The sequence below is a fragment of the Aquarana catesbeiana genome, linkage group LG09 (genome assembly GCF_042186555.1).
Source record: "Aquarana catesbeiana isolate 2022-GZ linkage group LG09, ASM4218655v1, whole genome shotgun sequence".
NCBI lineage: Eukaryota > Metazoa > Chordata > Amphibia > Anura > Ranidae > Aquarana > Aquarana catesbeiana.
In genome coordinates, this window is record NC_133332.1 from 56,426,979 (window position 1) to 56,454,546 (window position 27,568).

A 27,568-nucleotide genomic window follows, 5' to 3' on the forward strand; every position below is an offset into this window, starting at 1 on the left:
GACTTGAGTGAAGCAAAACCCGTACGATCCTCTGCCACAGGATGTAGTAGTTTTCGATGAACAGTAAACACAGTACCAGAACCTTAAGGCCGACACGGCAGTACTTGTGTGGTAGGGTAGTTTAGGATATGTCCTCCAATCGAGTCACCAGGCCCTTCTTAAGACCAGCCTTGCATGGTCTCTTCCAAGATGGGTCCTCCCCTGGATCTTCCTGATTGTCTGGCTTCTTCCCGCAGGACAGACAGCACAGGACCATCCCAGCTATAGCAGGCCCCAGATAAGCTTCTGGGTCTACCCGCATGGCTGCAGCAACGCAACCCTCCAGGCTGGAGGGCTACGAGGTAGAACTCACTGACACATACCTCTAGGCCAGGAGGGCCACGAGGAAAAAAGACTCCCTAAAACATAGCATCTGTCCCATAAATACCTCTCCCAGAATGCAACTCGAAGGACCACCTCTGCCGAGTTATCTCCGGGACAGAAGAGCACTCATACACTTCAGCTTGTTGCTTTTTCAACACCAACCCATGGTGACAACAACAACCACAGGCGCAATGTGAAACTACACGCAACACAGCCAAACTGGAACAGAGGCTAATTCTGACAATAAACTAAATCTTAACTATGTACAGAACAGTGCACCTGCACTTTAGTATCAATGCTGTGGGATTGGATCTGATAACCGCTTAGTATCTGTGGAAATTTTCCAGTGGGGAAAGCCTAATACATCAGGATATCCCTCTAAGCCTCAACCATCAGGACATCTTTCCAACGGATCCCAGATCCAACAAGCCGTGTATGATCCCCCTGAGTAAGGGCGGTCTCTGGCTTTCCGGTAAGCCTTTTGTCTCTCCGTGGTGACGGGTTTCACGTGGTCAAGTTTATTTTTATGTTCCACATCTCATGAATGATCCACTTCACTGAACTCACATTGCACTAGGATCTTATTCCATGAAACTTAAGTCACTTATTAATTATACAATATATGAATATGTGTATTTTGTGCACTTCTTGATGCATTGGACTTTTGCTTAAATAATTGTTGATGTGCACTGTATTGATTTTTCATGATTAATGGCTAGTATTCACTTTTATTATTTGCACTTTTGCACTTTAATATCTAGTTTTGGTACATGCACATTTGTATCAACTAACACTAATTTTAATTTATAGCATTGCACTTTTTGTCATATATCTGCTTTTGTGCCTACTATCTGGGTTATAGTGCCTAGCTTCTGTATGATATTGTTGTTTTACCATAGCGTGGATATTTCTTTTACTTTTAATATCTATACTCTGTTACTGTTTGGAAAAAAAATAAATTCATATTTGACAATTTTTTTTAGTTTTGTGTTTTTTGTTAGTCATTTAAATTAATGAAGAACACCACAAACCTTCAACATCTGCATGTTTGAGAAGAATCAACAGTCCGTAACGCAACGTTGTGCTGACGGTTTCTGTACCAGCACCAAACAAATCAAATGTGCTATTCACAATGCCTTCCATGTGAAATTCAGTTTGTGGCACATCTTTTTCCTAAAGAATTAAGAAGGAAACTTTGATGTAAAAAAATGAAAGTTAAGAGCTGGGCAAATTTCTGGATTTGTGTGTCTTTATTAATCACGTCAGCTCTCGCACCAGTATACCCTAGACCCGGGGTGTCCAAACTCTTTTCAAAGAGGGCCAGATTTGATGAAGTGAACATGCGTGAGGGCCAACCATTTTGTCTGACATTCTTTGAACCATTAAAATTAAATGCAAATTAACTATTTTATGCAAAGTTTATTGCAAATGGCATACTTTTAATTTCGTCACATGGATGACAAAACAGGTGTTAAATCACTCTGTCTTTTATATCTGAAGGCCAGATGAAAAAGAAATCCAGGAAGCTGAAATATATGTCAGGAACATTGTAAAGTACATTACATATTATTGGTAATAAAGGTTCTCTGTCAACTTTTAAGTTCATAAAATATGAACAGGAACATAGCATAAGTATACATGTTGTGTCCAAATTAAATTTATAACTGATTTAGACCAACTGACATTAACTGAGATTTTACAATGTATTCACCTCAATTGAAAAAAAAAAAAAACTTGCCTGCACTAATGTGATATTATACTTTCCACCTGTCCTGGAAGCGGCGGCCCTCACTGTCAACTTTCCTTCTCTTATTTACAGTAGCCCTTTTAGAAATTGACCAGAAGGGGAAGGGATCATGTGAGTGCTTTGGTCCAAGTGTGTTCGTCCGATACACTAATACACTGCCCAACAAGAATTTTCTTGCCTTTGTGTGACGAAGACACAGCGCAGGGAGAAGCAACGCACCAATTCCCGTGGCGTCCGAGAGATCGCGAGAACACCGACTGAGGACGTGCAGTTCCCGCAGCGTCCGAGAGATCCTGAGAACGGCGACTGAGGACGTGCTGTTCCCGCGGCGCCAGAGAGATCGTGAGAATGCCAGGTGAGGACGTGCAGTCCCGCAGCGTTGGCGTTGAGAGATCCAGAAATCTGCTATGTGCCTATTTATTCAGCAATAAACTTGTCATTATTAAAAATGTCGAGGTAACAAATATATAGGTATATTTAGAAAGCAGTGAATGTGACATTTACCTGACATTCACTACTGATGTGCATGTGATTTAACTTACAGGGAACAATTCACCTGATTTCACCTTGTTGAATGTCATATTCACTGTTTTATAAATATGCCCTTTAGTATTATAACAGGAGAAACAAGGCTTTCTTTTGGATGGTGTCCTGCACAGACATTTTCTGCGTTCTATGGATTCTAAGAACAAAAAAAGTCATAAAATGTCAAAGATATGTTTTTTCCAGTCTGAGCAGTATTTGTTTTAAACAACCTGTGTTAGATAAAAAAATAATACTTTATGCAGTGATTTGTTTAATTTATTATAAGACAAACATCACTGTGTACAAAGCTTGGCAATAGTTTTTGAAATGAAGGGGTTAAACTTTTTTTATCAAATGGACACCAGGGAAAACAAAAACAAACTCTTGCAGCAGAATGTAAACAAAACAGCCGAAAGTAATGAAAAAAACAACAACAAAAAAAAGGCGTGAGGTCCACATCAAAATCCAAACCAGACCCCAGTGGCGGCTGGTGCTCAAAATATTTTAGGGGGCGCAAACAAACTGAAAAATACTGAACCCCCCCCATCAATTGCAGCCTCACTGTGCCCATCAAATGCAGCCACTGTGCCCATCAAATGCAGCCACTTGTGCCCATCATATGCAGCCACTTGTCTCCCATCATATGCAGTCACTTGTTTCCCATCATATGCAGCCACTTGTGCCCATCATATGCAGCCACTTGTCCCAATCAAATGCATCCACTTGTGCCTGTCATACGCAACCATTTGTGCCCATTATACGCAGCCATTTGTGCCCATCATATGCAGCCATTTGTGCCAATCAAATGCAGCCACTTGTGCCCATCAAATGCAGCCACTTGTGCCCATCATATGCAGCCACTTGTGCCCGTCAAATGCAGCCACTTGTGCCCGTCAAATGCAGCCATTTATGCCCATCATCTGTAACCACTTGTGCCCATCATATGCAGCCACTTGTACCCATCATATGCAGCCACTTGTGCCAATCAAATGCAGCCACTTGTGCCCATCAAATGCAGCCAGGCACGTCCCCTGGCTCGGCTGTCACTTCACTAACCCCCTCCCGCGCGGCCGGTCCGGTGGCACTTACCGCTCGTGTGGTGGGGCTCTGCTCCTCTCCTGGAGTGACGGGGCTCTCCTCCTCAGTGGCTCTTCTCCTTGGCGGGAAGTGGCGGCTCTCCTCCTTGGCGGAAAGCAGCAGCTGCAGCTCCTGTGTTCACTCGGCTCCTCAGGCTTTCTCCTCCATGTCTCCTCTTCCGACAAAGTGTTAGGCGTCCAATAGGATCGCCTAATGCTTTGGCCAGTCAGGAGACAGGTCTCACTGACCTGCCTGCTGATTGGCAGGGAGGAACGTTAGTGTGAAAATAGCGAAAATTAATTCGCTATGCCACACAACAGGGTGGGATGGGGACGCAGTACTCTGTGCCCCAAGCCCACGCTATTTTGAAGCCTATTAGAGCCTACGGCTCTAATCACGTGCTTCAAAATACACACCCCCACCTATCCCCGCCATAGTATTTCATGTGTCCGGCGTCCTGAAAGGGGCCGGGTACATGAATAGGGAGGGCAGCGGAGGTGTCAGGGGGGGTGGCGCCACTGCCAGACCCTTATCCGAGCAGGTCAGGAAAGGTTGGAGACAAGTGTGCACCCCCTGAACCTTACCAGGCCACATGCCCTCAACATGGGGGGGATATAAGTTGATGAGGACAAGGGCCTCTTCCCCACAACCCTGGCCCAGTGGTTGTGGGGTGCAAGGGGGTGACCTACTCATTAAAAATAACACCGTTTTTTTTCATTATTATTAATTTATTTTGCTATTAAAAATAAAAATGTCCCTCGATGTAGATCCATCATCAATCACGACCTCCAGCGATGGAGGGCCACATCATTTACAATGAATGATGGCCACCAACCCACACCAAAAAGAAAAAACCCCGCCACCTGCCGAGTCCGACGCTCAATGGTGCTGAATGGCATTGCCGTCTCTCCCTGTCGCTAAAGTAAACAAAGGGCAGGGGTCACCTGGTGATGTCACTGGGTGGCCAAACACCCTTTTGACAACATGTATGGACAATGATGTCATAAGGGTGATGTCACCAGGTGATGCATTTACTTTAGTGCCAGGAAAAGCGGGGCTGTCATTCAGCTGAAGTAAACAAAGGTGTGGGGTCACTTGGTGGCATCATGGGGTGACCCCGCGCTTATGACGGCATTTTACATGCATGAAGTCATAAAGGGGTGGGATCACCTGTTGACTCCACCCCTTTGTTAACTTCAGCAGCTTGGCTGAATGACAGCTTTACTTTTCCTACTGCTAAAGTACACAAAGGAACGGGGGTCACCCTGGCAGTGATGTAAAATGAAAACAGACTTCATATACTGAATTCTATTTTTTTATGAATCACATACATATATAAGAATACAAGACTTTTATAAATAGGTTTATTAAAAGTACATCTAAAATGTAAAATGTACATCTGAAAATATCCCAAATGTCCTATTTGGGATATTTTCCTTTACTTACTGCCCAAAAGATATGACATTAAACAGGTCAATGCATTTCAGGGGATTTAAATACCCCTTCTTAAAAACCCTAATGCCGCGTACACACGATCGGATATTCCGACAACAAATGTTCGATAGGGGCTTGTTGTCGGAAATTCCGACCATGTGTAGGCTCCTTCTGACATTTTTTGTCGGAATTTCCGACAACAAAAATTTGAGAGCTGGTTCTCAAATTTTCCGACAACAAAATCCGTTCTGGTAAATTCCGAGCGTGTGTAGACAATTCTGACGCACAAAATTCCACGCATGCTCTGAATCAAGTGCAAGACGGAAGTGCTCGGTCTGGTAAAACTAGCGTTCATAATATGGAGATAGCACATTCGTCACGCTGCAAATTTTTAATCTTTCAATGCAGCGCATTCTCTTGTTCTTTATAATGCTAGAATTATGAAGTTGTTTTGCTGCTCATATTCACACAGAGTTCTCACAAACTGATTTCTTTATTATTTCTCAAGATCTCCTGAATAATATTTTTTTTTTGTCAGATTTTATTTTTATAGTGATCTTTTTTTTTTCTTTTTTTGTTATGAAGATCCATTTTTTTTAATAGTGATCTACTTTTTTTTTATCAAGATCTTCTGTTTTTTTATATATTTTTTTCTACTGATCTCCATAATATTTTTTTGTTTTGTGTGTCAAGTTACCACAACACCATCATTAACATGTATTTTTTAACATCATGGAGGTTGTTTGGTGTTGGTGTTCCTTGTTAATTTGACATTGTATTTTTGAAATGTACCTGCCTACTCACAAACAAAACTGTCCTTTTTGAAGTAAAACACATAGGCAAGTATTTGTGAAAAAAAATTGCCATTTATTATCGGTCATAACCAAATAAAGAGGAAGGCAACGCTGGCTAAACTGGTGAAATTGGCGAAGCCTTTGTACCCCAGGGCACACATCAACTATTTTACAGCCAAAATTGTTAGCATGAGGAGTCCATATAATAGTGAGCACAATCCGGTGTGCATCTTCAAAATTTGGCTTTCACAGGGGTGACATCACCCCATCTGATGAACTTGCCTTCATCAACACAGTTTGGACATAATAATGTCTGATATTGCCTTCAATTTATCAAAGTTGAACTTTGTAAGTTCCTGAATTGTGTATTGTTTTATGGTTTTAAAAAATGCCTGTTTACCAAAAAAAAAGTTGGTTTGTTCAAAAACCCTTTTCTAAACGCACATGTGAATGTGCACAGAGTAAAAAATGTTATACTCAACAATGTGTGGCTTCTTCAATGCTCAATAGCAGTTTTTGGAGTAAGTTGGTGTTTACAGTGACAATGGGGGGTTACTTACTAAAGGAAAATCCACTTTGCACTACAAGTGCACTTTTGCAGTGCACTTGTAGTGCAAAGTGGATTTTGCATTAGTAAATAACACCCACAGTGATTTATAATTCAGGCCATTTTCGTCACTACAAAAAATTAATTCATGGTGCTGAAAATGATGAATATTTTTATCCTTAATGCATTACATACATTAACAACAAAAACAAGGTGTGTGTGTGTAGCAGACCCACAACATAATAGCTGAAGAAGAGATTGTCACCTCATGTATCAAATAAATTACATTTGCACTATTGAAGAAAATGACCAAAAAATAAGCCCATTGGATAACCTAAGAGACAGCTAAAAGAAACACAAGCACTAAATCAAAGGAAATATTTTTCAGTTTAAAATACAAATGTATTTAAAAAATGTTTGTTAAACATTTTCTGGCATATCAATGGCCCCCCTACCTGCAAAGTACTCCATATATTTTCGACGGACCCCGCGGGCACTTTGGGGGGGGGGGGGGGGGAAGCCAGGATGCATAGCTTCAAGCGCCGTCAGGGTTTGGTCTTGAAATCCGGCCTCAGGCCCAACTGAGGCCACATAGTTCATTGAATTTCTCATTAAAAAGTTGTGGAGAATTCAGCATGCGAGGATTATATGGTTAAGTTTATATTCCGCCATGTTGATTGGCGTAAGGAATAGGCAGAACTGGCTGGCTATTATCCTGAAAGCATTCTCCACCACTCTTCTGGCTCTGGCCAGCCGGTAGTTAAAAACCCCCTCGTCCGGGTTGAGGCTCCTCATGGGGACCAGCCGCATCAGGTGATCACCCAGCCCAAATGCTTCATCAGCGACAAAGGCGAAGGGCAGACTAACCACGTTGTCTTCTGGATGTGGAAATCCCAAGCCACCACTCTGGAGCCGTCCGTAGAACTCAGTCTGGGCGATGACTCCACCATCCCACATCCGACCTTTCTTCCCCACGTCCACATAGAGAAACTCATATATAGCTGACACCACCGCCAACATCACAATACTATTAAACCCCTTATAGTTGTAATAGTATGACCCCGAGTTGGGGCGTGGAACTTTGGATGTGTTTCCCATCTATTGCCCCTCCCAGTCCCACCGCTGGGCAAATTGGGAAGCCACAGTCTGACATTCCTGTGACGTTGAAGGAAGCTGTGGAGTGAAACAGGAAAAATAAAAATGAGTGCTTTTGAACATAACATTGGCAGCAGATTGGACACAAACATTCTTGGCCAACATCAGTATAACATTTATTTGAAGGAGTATTTAAAAAAAAAAAATCTAAGGTCCACTGATTCCTCACCCCTCTGATGGCCCATTGTAATAATTTTAGGGGGGGGGGGATGTTTTGGACAGGTAACCCTCTCCACTTAATTGAGAGCTGAATGCATAAATAATGTGTGTTACTTTGGCCAGCCCCTCCTTACTTACACTATTGGCAGCCCACTGAACAGGTTAAGAAGTGTCATAATACAAAAATATAAATACACACTGTACAAATTGAAGCACATTTTTACATTCTGCAATTACCTATCAAGATAGTAGGAAAACAAAACTTTAAACAGTACCATTTGAAAGTATTCAGGCAGGCCCTTTCACTACATGCTTTGGTGAATTCATCCATAAATATGAACACAAAAGAGGTGGGTATAGTGTGCGTGGGCAAAGTCAGCAGATAGAGGATTGGTATCGGTTGACTTAGTGGTTGGGGGGAGGGAGGGTTCCAAATGATTTTGTGACCCCCAAAAAAAGCCTCTGGCACTCTGCCTGAATTTAAGGGCACAAATTACATTTGTACACATTTTAGGGGGTGTTTAGGGTAAAGCACTACTATGGAGCTGACAAAATACATTGTTAAGTGACTAGGCTAAGTGTGTATGGGCCCAGGATAGCATGCTGGGGAGGTTAGTAAAGGCAAATATGCATGAAGGACAAAAAAGGAACTTGAAAAACTTCCAGCATGCATGAGGACAAAGAGGACATTCACAGCATATTACAATCATGGTAATTAGGGAATGATGAAAGAAATACAATACATTAGCAAACATTAAATACATATAATGTGATGTTAAAGGAGAAATCTTACCTTAATATAGTCCTGCAGGACCTGAATGATGGCAGAACAGGTCTCTGTAATAATGATCCTGGGGGGGGATGCCTGTTGAGAACTTGATGTCCTGCAGACTTCTCCCCGTCGCCAAGTACCGCAACGTGGCAACAAGCCTCTGTTCGGGAGAAATAGCTTGCCGCATGCAGGTGTCCTGCCTTGTAATATAAGGGGACAGCAAAGCCAACAAACGGTGAATAACGGGGTCCGTCATCCGGAGATAATTCCTGAAATCATCAGGATTATTCTCACGGATCTCCCACAACAAAGGCATGTGCGAGAATTGGTCACACTGAAGCAACCAATTCTTCGCCCATGAACTCCTCCCCGCCCTGTTCATGGACTGGGCTTGGGTCAAAGTAATAACCCCAACACCAAGCCCCTGCACAGCACAAACTCTACGATGAGTATGTACCCGCAACATGGCTAGAAAACGGTCGGCTTGTCAGAACGGCCTGAGAGGAGCGAGCTGAAAATCAGAAACGAGCAGACAAGAACGCACTGCAAATCAAATACGTACTGTAATATAAAAATACATACTGAAAACCAGATACAAATCCACAAGCACAAACTGAAGAGCAGTAATGATCTGAAAAACGCGAATCGTCTCTCACCAAACTTCTACTAACACAAGATTAGCAGAAGGAGCCCAAAGGGTGGTGCACTGGCTATTGAACTTCCTCTTGACGATCGGAATTTCCGACAACATTTATGCGACCGTGTGTATGCAAGACAACATCCGTCGGAAATAAATCACAGGATTTCAATGTCGGAATGTCCGATCATGTGTACGCGGGCATATGGCTTAGCCAAGGATTGCCAAGTGTTCTTAACATACTGTATGTAGCAGCTTAACATGAAATGCCAATAGTTTGCTTCCTTCTCCATGCAGTGAGCCCAGAAAACCTTGAAAGCCTTACCTCCTGAAAATGTGTTTTGTGATGTTTTAACAAATATATATATTAAAAAAAATGTATTTTGTACTATTTCACGTTTGGCACTTTTACAAATCCATACCTTGATCCAAGTTGATATGCTTTTTGAGCAGTCTACATTAATCTATTTATTACCAATAAACTTGAAGTTTCCAATCCAGGGCTACTGCAACACAGTCAAAAGATATGCCCACTTAGACAGTTGTCACTGGAAAAGATATCCTCATTGGAAGTTCCTTCCCTCCATTCCTGTTCCAGTGACTGTCAAAATGATGACTTTCAAGACAATGGTCATCACTGCAAACAGGCTAAAGCTAAACAAAAATGATTGGCTTCAGATACACTTTAATGTCTTATCTCTTAGTTGCCTGACAAACTTTTACCCTGTTGTAGGTTTTATATTTTTCACATATAGTAACATTCTCTACATAAAAGCAGAGTTTAGGAATTTCATTTTAGATTGTCCATTTTTCAATGTAATGGTAGTTACAATTTTTCAAAGATCAGGTCCTGGGTACCAAATTATCATTTTTTGGAGACTCCAATCTGCCATCTTTGTGCTAGCAAAAAATAAATTCCTCAGTAAAACCCAGCAGAATAAATTGCCTTACCTGCTCCATCTTTAAGAGGAAACAATCAATGAAGTCTCTGGGAGAACCTGGATCCAGGGTTTCTTTATGCATTTTCACCCTTTCTGCAATAAAATTCTGAATGCCATCAATAGCTTTAAACATTTTGTGATGGGGTCCTGGAATCTTTCCAACCACTTTGGGAAATGTGTTGTACATCTAAGAGATATTTTAAGAGTAAGACCAAGAGAAATAAACAATGGGGCGAAAATCACATTTGTGTATGCACCAGAATTAATGTGCAGAAACAAGGATTGAAATGTGTGCACCATATTAATAAACCAATAAGCGTATCTGAGAGACATTAAGTAGTAAGACTAGCGTGCCAATTTTTAAAAGTGCCACACTGGGCTTGATTTACTAAAGGCAAATAGACTGTACACTTTGTAAGTGCAGTTGCGCCAGAGCTTAGTAAATGAGGAGAAATTGGCTTCCATCATCCAATTATGTACAAGTAAAAATGCTGTTTTTTATATTCCTTGTATGTGATTGGGTATTGTCTGTAAAGTGAAGCTTCCCCTCATTTACTAAACTCTGGAGCAACGGCACTTGCAAAGTACACAGTCTAGTTGCCTTTAGTAAATCAACCCCAATGTTTGCCCAAATTAAAAGCCGTGTGCATCATTTTTATAGTTGAAAACTATCTAAAAAGTAAGCAAAATGCAAACTGGTATACAGAAATTAGAAGTAGGGAGTTTCTTCAGATGACGAGAATGTGATGTTTATAAAAGTTTGCAGTTTTTAAAGGGTTTTATTGTCAGACATTTATGATCTTGATCTGAATTTGTAAATTGAAAATGTAACTAAGGTAAATTTAGGAGTGAAAATGAATGAAAAATAGTTACGTCCAGACTAATATCTCTCTCTCTGTCTCTCTTTCTATTTATTGTAGTAACTTGGGGGTTGTGTAGCTCAATGGCAATGCATAACAGTGAGTTCAGTCCAATTCAGCAACTCAATTTTAAGGGCATGGTAGCCCACTTTTATTTAAAAAACAAAGGATGATTTCAACAAAAGACATCACATGCCCATGCAGGGGTTTCCACCATCACTATAAATTTAGAAAAACAATATTCCAGCCTTCCGGCTCACTCTCTCTGGCAATCCTGCTGCTCAGGCCTCATGTTTTTGTCCTCCTGACCATCAAACACCAATTCCCAGTGTAGCACCCTCTAGCATATGCTGCAAGCTAGGCTTGCCTGTTTTGATCTGGGGGCTGGGAGTGGTCAGAGTAGCAGTGTGTGTGACCACCTGTGCTCTAGCTCTGAGGCGCCTCCTCTGCTTCCAGGGAGAAGATTCTGGAAGAGGGGCAGGGCCTGGAACTGGAGTGGCAGGCAGCTTATGTGGGAGCCCTGACCAATCCCAAATTGGTAGGGGGCGGGCCTCCTATATAAGCTGAGGTAACATGCCACTGGGGGGAGATGTCGGCTGAGTGAAGTGAGGAATGGAGTACTAGGCAGCAGCAGGAGGGCACCTCCATCTGGGGAGGGGGTGGTGTACCAATAGCAGGAGGAGGCCCAGGGAGAGCTGTGAGTGAACTTTGCCTCTACAGGGTAATTGGCAATGTCTTTATCACCACACGGTCCTTGGTAAAGAACTCCTGGAGCAGAGGGGCCGGTAAAGCTGTTGGAACATATGGTTCAGTCAAGTTCGGTCGGTGAGTGTTACCACAGTGGAGGGCTGGATGTGCCAGGAAGTCTGTGAGGGAACTTTGCTTCTACACGGTCATTAGCAAAGTCTTCATTATTTACATGGTGAATGATGGGGAGTCCTGGATCAGAGGTGAGACTGTTGGGATATGTGTCAAATCGATGTGGCCTGAGGACACAGGATGTGCAAGCTGGGCTGGCTGGGAACAGTAGTCCATCATCCAAGACAAAAATGCTTTTAAACTGCTGGGCTTCTGGGGAGAGGCACTGCCGGCCTCAGGCCCAGTAGCAACGAGCAACCAGAGCCTGCTTAAGGACTCATTCAGAGTGGGTCCTTCTAGCTCATAGAAGAGGATGTGACATTACTTTACTTCAGTATTAAGAAGTTTGTGCAGGAGGAAATAAGTTTTGTGCAGGAGGAGAAGAAATTCTGGGACCATCATTTTTACACGGTCAAGAGTGATGTCTATGTCCTTCACATGGTGAGGGATGGGGAAGAAATAGTCTGCGGAGTGAAGCAGAGGAGGAGTAATGCCGCGTACACATGAGCGGAATGTCCGATAGAAAAAGTCTGGCGGAGTCTTTTTATCGTCTATTCCGATCGTGTGTATGCCTCATCAGACTTTGTTTTTTGAAAATTCTGACGGACCTAGAAATGGAATATGTTCTAAATATTTCCGACGGAACCAATTCCTGTCGGGAAAACCGCTTGTCTGTATGCTGTTCCGATGGACCAAAAACAACGCATGCTCTGAAGCAAGTAAGAGACGTAAGCTAATGTCTACTGGCTATTTAACGTCTTTTTTCTAGTCTTGTCGTACGAGTTTAAGTTGTTATAGATGAAAAGGGTGGGCCAGTGCAATAGTGAACCCTACGGACTAAGACTGGGATGCCATTGAAGTTCATGTCCGTGTAAAGGCAGGCCTCACAATACTTTTGGTTATATAGTGTGGTGTGTGTGTGTGTATATATATATCATGTTCATCAGATAACTGCCGATTTAATTTGTGAGGTAGCCATTCAGTTTTTTTTGCTCACACCTGCTATCCTTCGCTCCTAAAGACCATATTTTTTAGATGTATTTATATCTCTAGCTTTCATGTGATCAACATTGTAAACTTGTGACACATATGACAAATATGTGCAATATTTGGTATCAACTATATATTTTTGTCCACAGATAACACCTAGATTAAAATGTGATTTTTTGCAACAAATTGCTTGTGCCACTTTTCTTTTTCTGTCTCACAAAAAAACACATTTTGCCCCAAGAGTTATTTAATTAGTATTACTATTTTGCACCCAAAATCCTTTTCATGCCATAATTCTTTTAAACTTCTAGTCTGTGTTTATATTCCTATGCACCAAATTCCCAATATATTTTATTTATTAATTTGGCACCTTTTGGCACCTTTTGCATAGAAATAGTGAATATTCATTTACAAACGGGGGCACTTTTCCACATGTGCCAATTTTTTTAGTCCCCCCCACACAATATATATGATTAACGTAAACATTTACTTTTTAGAATGTTCCAAAGCTCTCTACTTACCTGTCCCCAAACAGAGCTAAAACCTTTAAAAATTTCATGTAAAAGGGCCAAAAGCTGGAGAAAAGTTTTGTCTTCATACTCAAACCGGCTTCCAAACACCACTGAGCAAATGACGTTGGAAACTGCCTTGGCAAAATAGAAAGTTGGATCCACAGACTGACCTGTGAGAGAGACATAGTAAAAACTTCAAAAATAATTTACTATACATAACTTTATGGGGTTACTCCCATTAAAGCTGATATTTCAGTTTCTGGTAGATGTTCAATAGTTAAAACGTATATAAACCCAAAAACACAAAGCAATATGTTGCAGCTTATCAGTCCTTACCAGTATATGTGCATTAAGTTAATTTTTCTATTTTTTTCCCTGGTGATCCTGCAAGTAACACACTTCCTGTCCTAGGATGACAGCTCTTTTTCACTGTACTGTTTCTATGGAGGAACGACATTTTCATCCTTAGCTGTTCTGATTTGGACTACAAACACCTTCCCTTCTCTTCAGCTCCATTACATAGGCCAGAAGGGCAGTGTAGTCAAAAGAGAACTGGGAAGGCTGCAAAGTCAGGTGAAGCTAAAGCTAGGAATAAGAAACAAAAAAAAACACAATTACTAAAATGACATGGGGGGAATTTACTAAAACTGGAGCACTAAGAATCTGGTGCTGCATGTGTGCATGGTAGCCAATCATCTTCTAGCTTCATCTTGTTCAATCAGACTTTGAAAATAAAACTTGGAAGCTGATTGGTTTCTGTGCTGCACCAGACTTTGCACTCTCCAGTTTTAGTAGCCCCCCCATGATAGTCTACCTTATATATTTACCTCTCCAGTACTCTCCAGCTTTTCCTATTTCTGTATCTGCCACCACAAAATTGCCTGAGAGAAACAGCAGGGGAGCACTGAAGAAGTGAGTATAAAAATAGGTTAGGGAATGGGCCGTACACTGTGTGCCCTAAACTCTGATAGTCACAGCAGTGTTGAATCCACACTACACCTGCATCTGAGTCATTAAAAAATGCAGCCCGCAGTGCGTAGCCTGTGGTGTCCTACAGAGCATAGGCGAGCGCAGGGGGTGTACCAGGTATACCTGGGCACACCCTAATCACCCCAAGCACATTTCCATTATCACCCTGTGTACCGGCGGGGAGATGGGGGATATCTCCATCTGACCAGTTCTGCCATTAATAAAGTGCTACCATACCTCTCTTTCACTGCATCGGCTCTGCCATAAGTGTGTGTGTAATATATACAGTATATATTTACGGTAGTGGCCCTATGACCAAGACAGATATGGATCACATAAACATGCGACAAGACTTACATCATAAATGTACCTGAAATGTGGCTTGGTGGTCTGGTCAGTATGCCAAGAAAAGGGGGCATACCCAAGATAAGTAATGGGTAGTTTATGGAAAAGGAAGTGCTGAGAAGTGCCCTGAAAAAGGGAAGGGCGGTAGGGTATCACACACTGGAACCGACAAAGTGCATGGGCGAGTGGGCTGCTTAAGTACCCTCCGGGCTCCACCCATAAATTCAGGCCACCATACTGACCTTCTTATTTATGGTTGTGGCCCTATGACCGAGACAGATATGGATCACATAAACACGCAACAAGACTTACAACATAAATAGACCTGAAGTGTGGCTTGGTGGTCTGGTCGGTATGCCAAGAAAAGGGGACAAAAGACTCAGATAGGGGAATAACTCTTTATTGATTATTGTGGTTATTGACCCAGCTTGGTAAAGGCTTAGTAGTGTACACACGATCTGAAAATTGTACGATTCTTCCTCGGACGACCGTTTTCGTACGATATTCGGATTGTGTGTACGGGCCATTACTCTGAAACCGAGCACAAACCAACCACTCAACCCCCCAGGATAATCAAAATGCACCAGATGGGTCTAATTACCACCTCAATCAGCCACAGAAGCCGTACAAACAATACATGCTCATCTCCAAATGGATGAGACGGCAACCCCATGCACAGTGAATCCTATAACCAGTGAAGCCTATGTCAAGTGTTATCGAACAATGACCGACAGCGGATCAGAGGCTTGGCTTTACAAATGAATCATATTGTTTGTAGATGGCATGACAAACAAGGCAGAAGGAACCTACAAATGTACTATGCCTGTGTCAAATGATATCAGATGACCGACAACAACTCGGAGGCAGGTTTTTTACAAAAGGGATGCGGGATAGGAAACATGACGAATCGCAAGTTTGCACATGATACAAAAAAGTTTGAATCCTACCTGCAACAGTGAGCGGGAATCGCCAACGAAGACCACAAATGGAGCACTTGCGATTGAATGCACAGATTCACGAAATTGAGGTGAGCTGGGAAGAGTTGGCCTAGTGACGTGTAGTATCGCGCACTGGAACCGACAAAGAGCATGGGCGAGTGGGCTGCTTTAATACCCTCCGTGCTCCTCCCATAAATTTAGGCTACCATACTGGCCTTCTTATATATATATACACACATGCAATGTGTGTTTGAGCTTTGGGGTGCACACCCTAATGCAATAGACTGCACACACCTATGCTACAAAGTAAATTCTGTGTAATTGGTGATTTGGTGATTTGGTAATCATTTGGTGATTTAAGGAGAAGCTGGCCATATGACTTTGACAGTTTACCGGACCAGACTCTCTACCTGACCAAACTCATCTCTTTTATTTACATGCATGGGGCTACACTTGCTTTGGAGCCATAAAGCAAAGATAACACGTTTGTTAAAAAGAAAAAAAAAAGCACCGTATTAACGCTTGGCGTGCATTCTTTCTTTGGCCATACAACTTCTTTAAAACTGGACCACTATGTGTTTGACTTACAGTTGCTTTTCCTAAATTCTTCTGTCAGGAAATAGGCCTCTTCCTTGATTCTCTCTTCGATGCTCTTTTTACCCATTCCAAAATTTCTGAGGGTCATCAGAGAAAATCGCCGTAGCTGTTTCCATCGCTCTCCATTACTGGCGACCACTCCTGAAAATGATGTATGGTACCAATGAGACACAACTGTTTACAACTGTTTACATGTTTCCTTTTGACTGACAACCTACTCCATAATTTGGGAACCACATACTGCTTTACCAAGAAGATTTTCAGCAAGTTCTCATAATTTGTCTGTTCGACTATGGCTAAATTACCCTTTTTTCACTGGGCAGGCATGCCAAACCAAACAGAGAGCAGAAGGCAAGGGCCTAAATAAAGCTAACATGGCTACAGCTACATACAGCTAAATTCTAGGCAAACAACCAATACACAGATGCGATACATACTGGACCTAGTGGTGACTGGTGGTAAAAAAAATTTGGGGGGCTGCAAACAGTGCACCCACAGTCACAGTCCGGTCAGAAAGGTCATCAGCACAACAACCCCCGATCGGTCGGTCGGATGGTTATGAGCCCCATCTATGGCGTGGGCAGTGCTTCCCTCTGGGTGACAAGTGGCGGCTTCCCCTGGGTCTCCTTCTCGGCATCCTCCCTCCTCCTCCTAGGCCAATTGGAACAATCCTCCTTTCAGTCAATCTGGAAACGGCTCTCAGAGCCGCTTCCTAAATGGCCGGGAGGAGAATCAGGAAGACAATAGCGAATATTCATTCACTATTGTCACAAAACTGGGTGGGCCTGGGCGCAGTGCCCACCCTTTTTTGAAGCCTATTAGAGCCTCTGGCTCTAATCATGTGCTTCAGAAATAAAAAAACCCTCATTGGAATCCATGCGTCCAGAGCCCCGCATGTAGATTAGAGGGCCGACACGTGGATGGGGGAGGGGGGGGTGCCTGTGTACCCTGCATTATGGGATGCCACTGCCTGTATCTGTATATGGGAGCTCCTTTACCTGTCAAAATATTTGTATTTTTTCCCATCTAGTCTTAGATTTGCACTGCTCTACCACACAGTCCTGCCTGGCAGGGGAAGGGACATGATCTTTTACTGTGACTGCAGTTTCACTTTGACATAGATGTCTCCTCCCCATCTCTCCCTGTGAATACTGGTGAGTGAACCGAGCAAAGTTCACTTTGCTGAATTTTTGCCAAACACTTAAAAAACCTGACAAACCCCAAACATAGTGAAGTCTGTGGAAGCTGAATTGTATAATTTTTGTCTGTCTTTTTTCAAGGCCAATTTGCAAGCTTTTAGTATCAAAAGGGCATGGGTAGCTGGGCACTAACATGGGAACATATACCGTTCAGCGGGCATAGGGTATTTTAATGTGGCTTGAAGGACAACATTAAAAGTACACAAATTTTTTAACCGCTTCCCGACCAGGAGCTCCGTGACCGTGATCGCATCTCCCTGTTCTGCCTAGTGACAGTCATTGATCTCCGAGCGGTGATCAGTGATGTGTCACACACAGCCCCCCCCCCCCCACAGTTAGAATCACTCCCTAGGACACACTTAACCCCTACAGCGCCACCTAGTGGTTAACCCCTTCACTTCCATTCACATTTACACAGTAATCAAAGCATTTTTAATTGCACTGTTCGCTGTATAAATGTGAATGGTCCCAAAATCCCGCCAAAAGTGTCCCATGTGTCCGCCATAATGTCGCAGTCACGATAAAAATCGGTGATCGCCACCATTACTAGTAAAAAAAAATTATCAATAAAAATGCCATAAAACTATCCCCTATTTTGTAGACGCTATAACTTTTGCGCAAACCAATCAGTAAAAGCTTATTGCGTTTTTTTTTTTTTTACCAAAAATATGTAGAATACGTATCGGCCTAAACTGAGGAAAAATGTTTTTTTTATATATTTTTGGGGGATATTTATTATAGCAAAAAGTAAAAAATAATGTGTTTTTTTTTTCAAAATTGTCGCTTTTTTTTGTTTATAGCGCAAAAAATAAAAACCGCAGAGGTGATCAAATACCACCAAAAGAAAGCTCTATTGGAAATGGACGTCAATTTTGATTGGGTGCAACGTCGCTCGACCGCGCAATTGTTAGTTAAAGCGACGCAGTGCCGAATCGCAAAAAGTGCTCTGGTCAGGAAGGGGGTAAATCCTTCCGGTGCTGAAGTGGTTAAATAACATGCTTGGGGGGATGCCTTGAAGACTAACTCCAGCAATACTATGACTTTAGCTGGTCCAAGTAAACTACATTGTATTTTCTTCACTAATTGATGCAGTGGTTGTCAGAAAAATCAAGTTGGGCTAAAAGCTGCTCAGCCATTCACAGGAAGCCATGTGTTTTTGTGAATGAATACAAGGCTTCCTCTGAAGAGAGGTGGGAGGGTGACATTTTGATCTCCACCTCAGCCAATCAATAGAAGCCTTGTATTCATTCATAAAAGACAAAGCTTCCTGTTAATTGGCTGAGCTATGCTCAGCCCAACTCGATTTTGTCCTGGGAAAGGGATGGGAAGTCCCCATACCACTGCTGAAACAAGGACCTGTATACTGTATGTAGCTGATACAATGTATACAACACTGCCAGCTGCTGTATGTGTTAGTTTGGACCAGAATACAACCAAACTATTTAAAGTTGCAGAATTCCTGGAGTTGGGCTTTAACCACTTCCCGCCTGGCCTATAGCAGAATGACGGCCGGGCGGTGGTTTAGTTATCCATATGACGTCTAGCAGGATAACAGCTGCTGCGCGCCCGTGGGGGTGCGCATCGTGGCGATCGGTGGTTTGGTCCCCACATCCCTGGCCTGGTGGAACATGTAGGGGTCTGTGGACAGGACTCATCATAAACAGGGAGCCCCCTTTAAAATAAATGGACTACCAGATATTCCCCCTTTTTAAAAATATCCAGTGAGCATACCAGTGCCGGGGACTTATTTTGACATGGGTGACAACACTGATCCCATGTAGTAAAATGACTGAAGTGTTGCAGACCTGTTAAGAGCTTCCTTGTCATGCAGACAGAGGGGGAGAGCCTCCCTGCACCAGGAATTTTGACTGTCTACATCACCCCAGGAAATAACCCCTGGAAGTGATGCAGGGTGCCTTTTGCCATCCCTCCTTCCTGCTACGGGGACCAGAAGAAAGAGATGTGGACCCTGTGATGACATCATAAGAGCTATGTAGAGGATTTTCAGCATCCTTAGACAAGGTAAGTAAAAACAAAATCAAAGGGGCATTAAAAGGGACAGGGGGAGCCCAAAAAATGACCATAGATGAACTTTAGGCAAGAAGGAGTATCTTTCATAAACTATAACTTTGTTATTCAACAGTAAGTGGCTTCAAACATGCTTGAGACAAACATAGAACTAAAATCAGAAAGTAAACAAAATAAATAAATAAATTACAAAAATGAGGGCAGACTTGATAGACCATTTGGTCTTTTTTCTGCCATCACTCTTCAATACCACTTACATCCTGAGACTAGTAGAGAGGGAACAAGAGGGCTGCATGTGGTATGTTGAAATGGAATCTCTAGCCTTTGAGCTGCAAGTAGGCAGTCTTGAGAAAGAGACATTACTGCCTCAAAATGCATAGCCATGTCACCTCCACGCATCTGACGTCATCGGCCAAGCTTCCAAGCTGTCAGATTGGCTCCCGAGCTTCTATACTTTCTGACACTGGTGGTTCTGCTTCCATCTATGCCAGACCACCACTACTGTACATTGCCCAGGTTGCATGAATGATTGATTTTGGAGATATGATATGCACTTTTTAACCTACTACATGTGATAGGATCATTTATTATTAAAGAGAAAATTACCAATTTGCTGCACTTAGATGCACCCTCTTGTATCTCATTACCTATCTGAAGAAGGCACTGTGAAAAGGACCGTTACATAATTTAGGCTGGTTCTTACCATGTCCTCCTGAACTTATCCTGTCCAGTAGAGGCATGTGTCCCCGAGCACCAAAATCATCTGCGTTATCGATGAGGGCCTCCTTGACTGCGTCACAGCTGCAGAGCACTACAACTGTCTCCATGCCCATATGAATGGTAAATACTGGACCATACGTCTCACTCAGCTGCAGGACAAACAAGATCGTAAGTGCAAATTTTTCAGTTTCTAAATTTTAGGGCATGTTATTCTAAAATTTTAAAAGGTGCTTCCCAGTGCAACATATTCCATATAATACCCCAATTACACAACAGAGCCACACTGGTGGCCTTTATTACTTTGAAAACTCACAAACTGTGTCTGTATTTGACAGCTTTTTTCCAGGGACAGTCCCAGATTTTTAAGAATTTTTCTTTGTCTAGAAATGTAAACATGATTTTTTGCTACTGAAGTTTTTGGTAAAAATGTTTTACTTCGGGTCCACTGGTTGTAGTTACAATTGTCATAACAACAGATAGCTAACCCACTCCCCAATACTTACCTTTTTTAGTGTAGCGGTCTCTCCGACTTCCAAGGGCCTGATGGTGACCCCCAGAGCCAGGGAGAACTGACATTCCTCCTCAGGGTACAATTTACTAGGCATAGTGGGTGTAGTGCAAGGTGGAAAGATTGGGCGCCAGTCACTTTTGTAAAGATGAACAAAGAGAGTTTTACTTCTCTTAACAGGAACGATGGGAAAAGAGGGTTTAGGGCACAGGACACCCTTAGGCAAATGCAATAGCAATTAAGGCAAACTCGGCAGGCAAAAATAGAACTAGGCAGACAGCGATAGATAAAGAGGGCCTTTAAGCTTCTTGCAGGAATCTGTACCTTTTAGCAAATGCTGTCTCCTATGGCAACAACTTCTCGCACAATATCCTACTGTAGATCTTCCAGTTTAACTCACAGTAACCCACTGTAGATCTTCCAGCTTAACTTAAAATATCCCATTGTAGATCCTTAGGCTCAGCTCACCGTCTCTCTCACTAGACTTCTTGGACTCTAAGCCACCCGCTGGATTCCCTGAGCTTCACCCACTGCTAACTGCTGCATTTTATCTTCAGGCTTTACTTACAGCCACCCGCCATACTCCTTCAAGATTTACTCACAGCTACCCGCTACATTCCCAGATAAGTCTCTACTGAAGCTTTCCCACTTACTTCACTGTCCCCAGCTGGTGAAGGGTCTGCTCTGGTACTCCCTCAGAACTTCATCCCTTCCAAACATGCCTCCAGTAACAGGAGTGGTCATCTCTTTGTGGCAACTGCTTCTCCTTTACCTCCGGAAACGGTCAGGCTCCCCTCGGGCTGAGCCTCTAACACATATGGTTCGGCCCCAAGCTCTGGGCTTAACTATGACTGCTCCTCTTTTGCGGAACCCTGAACTGTTGGATAGGCCTTAAGTGCACCCAGCAGCCAGCATGCCTCCTTGATAGGCCTCCGGCTTCAGGCCTAGCAACCAGGAGCTTCTCAACACACACCCACCCAGGCCGCAGCCTCGGGTAGGAAGAACCCCAATCACCTGACTCCTCCTAAATAAATAGCCTATCCCAGCATACACAGCAGTCAAAGGAACTCCTGCCGAGACAACCTAGTTACCCATTACCTGAATTTATGGTAATCCATTATTCTAATGCCAAAAGCAACAGTGCCACCTATTGACAGAAGAGAGAGACTACCCCAAACTCAGACTTAGGACAGAAATCGGTGGATCAACCTACCAATTAGCCAGGCTAGTTACCACCTAGCACAACTAGATTTATTAGCAGCCCTGTTTAAGTCCAGGGTGCTAAATTAGGTTCCCCCAAAGTTCAATCTCTTAGCCACATCCAAGGGTGTATTCTACCTAAAGAAAGAGACTCTAATTGGCTGCCGAGGCAGAGGAAACCAATCAGAGCCTTTGCCGCACGCCATTCTGATCCTTTGCTAGCAGAACTAAAGTACATTTTTTAATTGTGTATAGATGTGGATCCTATGCACTACCACTACCACTTATGAAAAATCTGTTAATACAGCCACTAAAAAATCTGTAAAAAGAATAAAGATAAAATCAAAGTTCAATCGAGCAGCTTCTCACATTGATCAAATCTGTGCCCACATTATATAAGTGATAAAAATATAAACAATGCAACACTTGCTCTATTTATCTATAGGTGACAGTGTCCAATAAATAGTGATATACCCCTAAATCTATATATAGACTAAACCATATAATACAATCATACATATAAATAAGTGCAATTCAGCGCTTATACACAAAAGTGCTCACCATACCTACATACAATAATGCTAAATTCAACAAATCATAAGCCTTCTAATTCATGCAATACTGTGAATAAATAAGTCCCCTTTATTGTGTGAATTCTTTTTATACACTTTACAGTAAAAAACAAGACATCCTTCATAAACTAAACAAAAGTAGAAAAAAAAATCTTTAAATCTTATACACTACACTACATACTGTACACACTGTACATTCTTCTACAAACATTTAAAAAAGGTGTATATCCTATGACCTTATCATATTGCCCAAATATATCATATGTATTTCCCAATGAGGAGGAAAGAGGTGTTGTGAGGGGGGAAGGCTCCCCCCCATCTAAATACAGAAAAAATCCAACTAATCTTTCTCCCAGATAGGCCTAAGGGTTACCAGGCCTCTCTAGCTAATCCTTGCATTTAGCATCCTCACTCCCCCACCCTCTTTCTTCTCCCCCTTTCATCAATCCCAACCACCCCTTCCTACATTTGTTTGTGACGTGATCAAAAAACAAAAATTAATTCTAAAACAAAACATTTATGATATTACCAATTGCTTACCGGGCACTTATATACCCTTCCTGCCCAGGCCAATTTTCAGCTGTCAGCGCTGTCACAGTGTGAATGACAATTGCGCAGTCATGCAACACTGTATCCAAATTAATTTTTTATCATTTTTTTTCATACAAATAGATGTTTTTTTTGGTGGTATTTGATCACCACTGGGTTTTTAAAAAAAAAACAAAAATGTTGAAAAAATAAACAAAACGTTTTTCATATTTTGTTATAAAGTTTTGCAAACAGGTAATTTTTCTCCTTCACTGATGGGCACTAATGAGGTGGCACTGATGGGCACTGGTGGGCACTGAAGAAGCACTGGTGGGCACTGATCAGGAAGCACTGATGGGTGGCACTGATGGGCACTGATAGGTGACACGGAAAGGTAGCACTGATGGGTGGCACTGTTGGGCACTGATAGGCAGCACTGATGGGCACTGATTAGCAGTACTGATGGGCACTAATAGATGTCACTGGTGAGCACTGATCAGCAGCACTGGTGGACACCGATGTCCCTCTAACAGAAGCCGGTTAACAGTTTTCTTCTTTTCTATACTCTGACAGTGTGAAGAAAAAAAAGCCGGTAACCGGCTTCTGTTTACTTCCTTAATCAGCTGTCATTGGCTGACAGCTGATCATGTGGTAAAGGGCCTGCTGTGACTGCCCCTTTACCCTGCTCTGCGATCAGCCGAGTCCCAAGGACTCGGCGATCACAGAGCGCGCCCTCCCAGCATTTTAAGCCTGCGCTGTAGCTGTCTTTCAGCTATAACGTGGGCGTCAATTAGTTAAAAAGAAAAGATGGGGGGAATATTCTCAACTCCCTTAATAATTCTTCCCTTTCCTTCCCACACCATATTCCCTGGCCCTGCCCCTTCCCTCCCTCATTTTTACCCCTTTAGGCCCATTATGGGCATTCTAAATCAGTGAATATACCCACTATCCTAAATTACTACAGGTTTATATCTTGTGTCATTTTAAAAGTTCTTCCACCGATTGGCCCATTAAAAAGTGACCTCTCACCAAAAAATAGGCTATGTTTTCATACAGGTCTATTTGTGCCTAGTAGATGATCCCACTCAGGGCTCTCCACTGCTGTCACTATGCCGCAGTTTCCACTACTCTCTGCAGACTATCATAACAATGTAATCAAAAAAATAAAGGAAAGCCTTCCATAGTGTAAACCAGTAAAAATCTCTCCTTTATTAAAATGAAAATGCACTCACATTTACTGTAAAGCATCCACAATGGAAGTAAAAGCATTGAACTCAATAGCTGTGTAGTCGGCTAGAATCTCACCACACCTTCCGGTCTAGGCTGCAACCGGAAGAGACATCACTACGCTCCGTCTGACACGTTGCATCACTGACATGTGACTTCCTCAGGGATCCCTGAGTTTACACTATGGAAGGCTTTTCTTTGTTTTTTTCATTACATTGTTGGGATACTTTTCAGAGAGGAGTGGAAACTGCGGCATAGTAACAGCAGTGTAGAAGTAAAAAGTGTTTCTTCTGCGTGCGTGCAGGCGGTATTAATGTAAAATAGTAGTAATTTCGAATGGTAAGTAGTATAGGATGGTCACGCGTGTCCGGCAGCCTAAACTGACCAGGGGATGGTCCAAAAGAGGCTGAGTGGAAATGAGGGGATGGAAGGCGCGTGATCTAACTTTGATGAATCAAAGTGATATAGTTTATTCATAACAAAATAGATGAGTACAAAGAAATTACTATGAATTCATACAAACTAGGTTACGAGCTATTCATTAAAAAATTAGTTATGCCCATACAAGGGCAAATGATCAAAGTAGGCTAACACGTTTAGAGGTGTTCCCTTTTCATCAGAGCCTTGGAAAGTAAAAGAAAGTCTGTAGGATGTGGAAGATATACATGGAGAGGGGTGGCTGATTAGGAGATGTATCCCATAGTGGGTGATGTATTCTCCTTTACTCCAGAGGTATCCACATCACATCGCTCTAGATGAGATAAATACCAAATGTTTGTGTGTATAATTAAGGTTCTAGGGACGTTGTACCCCAAAAAAATCAATGTTCTTTTTTTCCCACAAATAGAGCTTTCTTTTGGTGGTATTTGATCACCTCTGCGGTTTTTATTTTTTGCGCTATAAACAAAAAAAAAGATATTTTATACTTTTTGCTATAATAAATGAAAAAAAAATGTAAAAAAATAATTTCTTCCTCAGTTTAGGCCAGTATATATTCTTCTACATATTTTTGATAAAAAATCGCAATAAGCGTATATATTGATTGGTTTGCGCAAAGGTTATAGGGATTAGATTTATGGCATTTTTATATATTTTTTTATTAGTAATGGCGGCGATCAAGGGGTTAAATGTGTTCCCTCATGTGTGTTTCTAACTGTGGGGGAATAGGACTGACTAGAGGAGGGGACAGATCACTGTTCCTAATTAGTAGGACCGGATGATCTGTCTCTCCTCTCCTGTCAGAATGTGGATTTGTGTGTTTACATACACAAATCCCCATTCTGGCTCTCGTGCATGCGATCGCAGGTAGCTGGTGGAAGTTGTGCCTGCCAGCCACACGCATCGGGTCCCTGCTATTGCCCTTAAAGGTGCCGACATACATCTACGACGATTTGCGGGAACGAGCCGATCTGCCGCAGTATAATGACAGTATAATGGCGGCTGGTCGGCTAGTGATTAAAGCTTAACTTTGGATACAAAAATTATAATTAAAATATATTAATAGCTATAAAGGATATAAATCCTTTTTTGTGCTCCAAACCCCCTTGCAAACCCTTATAATAGATTGCAGAAATAGGAGTTACATTATCACTGGGCTGTACATAACCTGCACCAAGAGTAGATCTGTGGGAGGGGCCCAGCAGGACCACCCACTACAGGCTGCCTGCAGAAAACTGCAGGAGGGGGTGGAGACCAGACATGTCACCCTGCACAAGGAGCGAGAGTAGCAGTGACAGGCCTTTATTACAGAAAACTCCTGTTGGAGGCAAAGTGCCTGAGTTGTTTAATGCTGAATTATTGCATAAATCTGGAAGAAATTCCCAAAGCACACTGAGAGTAAAGGAAGAATACACATGCATCTTTTATTTAGGCAACATTTATTTAGTCACAATTTTTGTTTTACATTTTAAAAACTGTACGTGATTTTCAGCAGAAATGTGACTTGATCATAATTAGCTACAGAAAGCCAACAGAGGGAACACTATGGGGTCTACTTATAAAACATTCATTACATGAATGCCACAAGCATTCACCCAACCTACACAAATGTTCCATGCATTTCTCTAATATGATTATTTTCTATGATCATCTGCTCCATGGAGTATTAAAAATGCAGTTATTTTTGATTAAATATCTCAATAAAAAAATGCAGCTATTTTGGCCACTAGATGGAACTGACAATTATAGAAAATAATTGTATTAGAGAAAATACAGGAAAAGTTTGTGCAGGTTGGGTGAATGCTTGTGACATTTGTCCAACAAATGTTTTATAAATAGACCCCTAGGCAAAAGTTGTGTTTTTAAAAACATTGGGTAGCATTCAAAACCATATGACATATTTAGGAAATACCCTTTGCTCCCTTTAAGTAAAAGTCAAAATGCGGTCACTGCAACATGTTATATTGTGACTCAACAAACTGTAGGTTGACAACATTAATTATATAAACCAGCCTTTCTCAATCTTATTACCCTAGTAGCAACCTTGAAATAGTTCTCAGATTTCCGGGAACGCCTGATAAGATTAATCCAGCAGGGTGCATTGTGAAAATGCCCCATACGATAGTGGTCAGTGACCACCCCTCCTCCCATACAATGGTTGACAGCATGTCACCCTTACAAACAGCTTAAAAAATGATACATTCCATACTGTGGACTCTGCTAAAGGGGTGAGGGACTTGGAACTATACCTGGACCATCTAATGGTACCTGGACCATCTAATGGGAGTTCAATCAGATCAGCTCAAAGAACCCCTTGGAACCTCTTGAAGAACCCTAGGGTTTCACGGAGCCCAGGTTGAGGACGACTGATATAAACTAATGCTTTCTACCTGACAAGCTAGTAACTGATACCTTTAATCAGCCTTGGACAAACTTACCTTATTGAGTGACTTGAAGACCTCTTTTCCGTTTAGTTGCAGAATGTTCCCAATGATGGGCAACGGGGTGGGCCCCGGTGGCAGCCTACCTTTGTTTTGATGCTTCCTGGCATGTGTGATACTTAAGATCAGCAAAATTAAACAAGCAATTAATAACAGCGTGGTTGTACTAAAGATCTCCATGTAGGCACTATGCTCTCCTGCAATGGAAGTAATCATATTTCAGTCTGCGACAGTCCTATTTATAAAGGGAACACCTTGGGAGGGTTGAAATTGGCATTGAAATGGGTTACTCAAGAGCCATCTATTTGTTTGCCTTGCCGACATTTCTTTGTCTACTGAAATCCAAACGCTGATATGGAATGTTGACTGGCAAAAGGGTGACTCATTTACTTACAACTAATAGGATTAAAGAAAATGAACTTATATACAATGATATTATATTGCAGTTGGATGACTGCCAAGACTACTACTTGCGTTGCGTGGACTG

The 27,568-nt window shown here is 42.2% G+C and overlaps 1 protein-coding gene across 1 annotated transcript in view; it reads right to left on the bottom strand.

Moving 5' to 3' along the window:
* Positions 1–27,321, bottom strand: part of LOC141107665 (cytochrome P450 2C16-like) — a 41,913-nt gene extending 14,592 nt beyond the window's left edge. The window contains exons 1-6 of the mRNA XM_073598561.1: positions 27,079–27,321; positions 20,151–20,316; positions 16,212–16,361; positions 13,381–13,541; positions 10,162–10,338; positions 1,395–1,536 (exon numbers count right to left, since the gene is read on the bottom strand). Coding sequence (XP_073454662.1) covers positions 1,395–1,536; positions 10,162–10,338; positions 13,381–13,541; positions 16,212–16,361; positions 20,151–20,316; positions 27,079–27,297 — 1,015 coding nt within the window. The 5' untranslated portion in view covers positions 27,298–27,321. The remainder of the gene's footprint in view (positions 1–1,394; positions 1,537–10,161; positions 10,339–13,380; positions 13,542–16,211; positions 16,362–20,150; positions 20,317–27,078) is intronic.
* Positions 27,322–27,568: the final 247 nt, after the last annotated feature.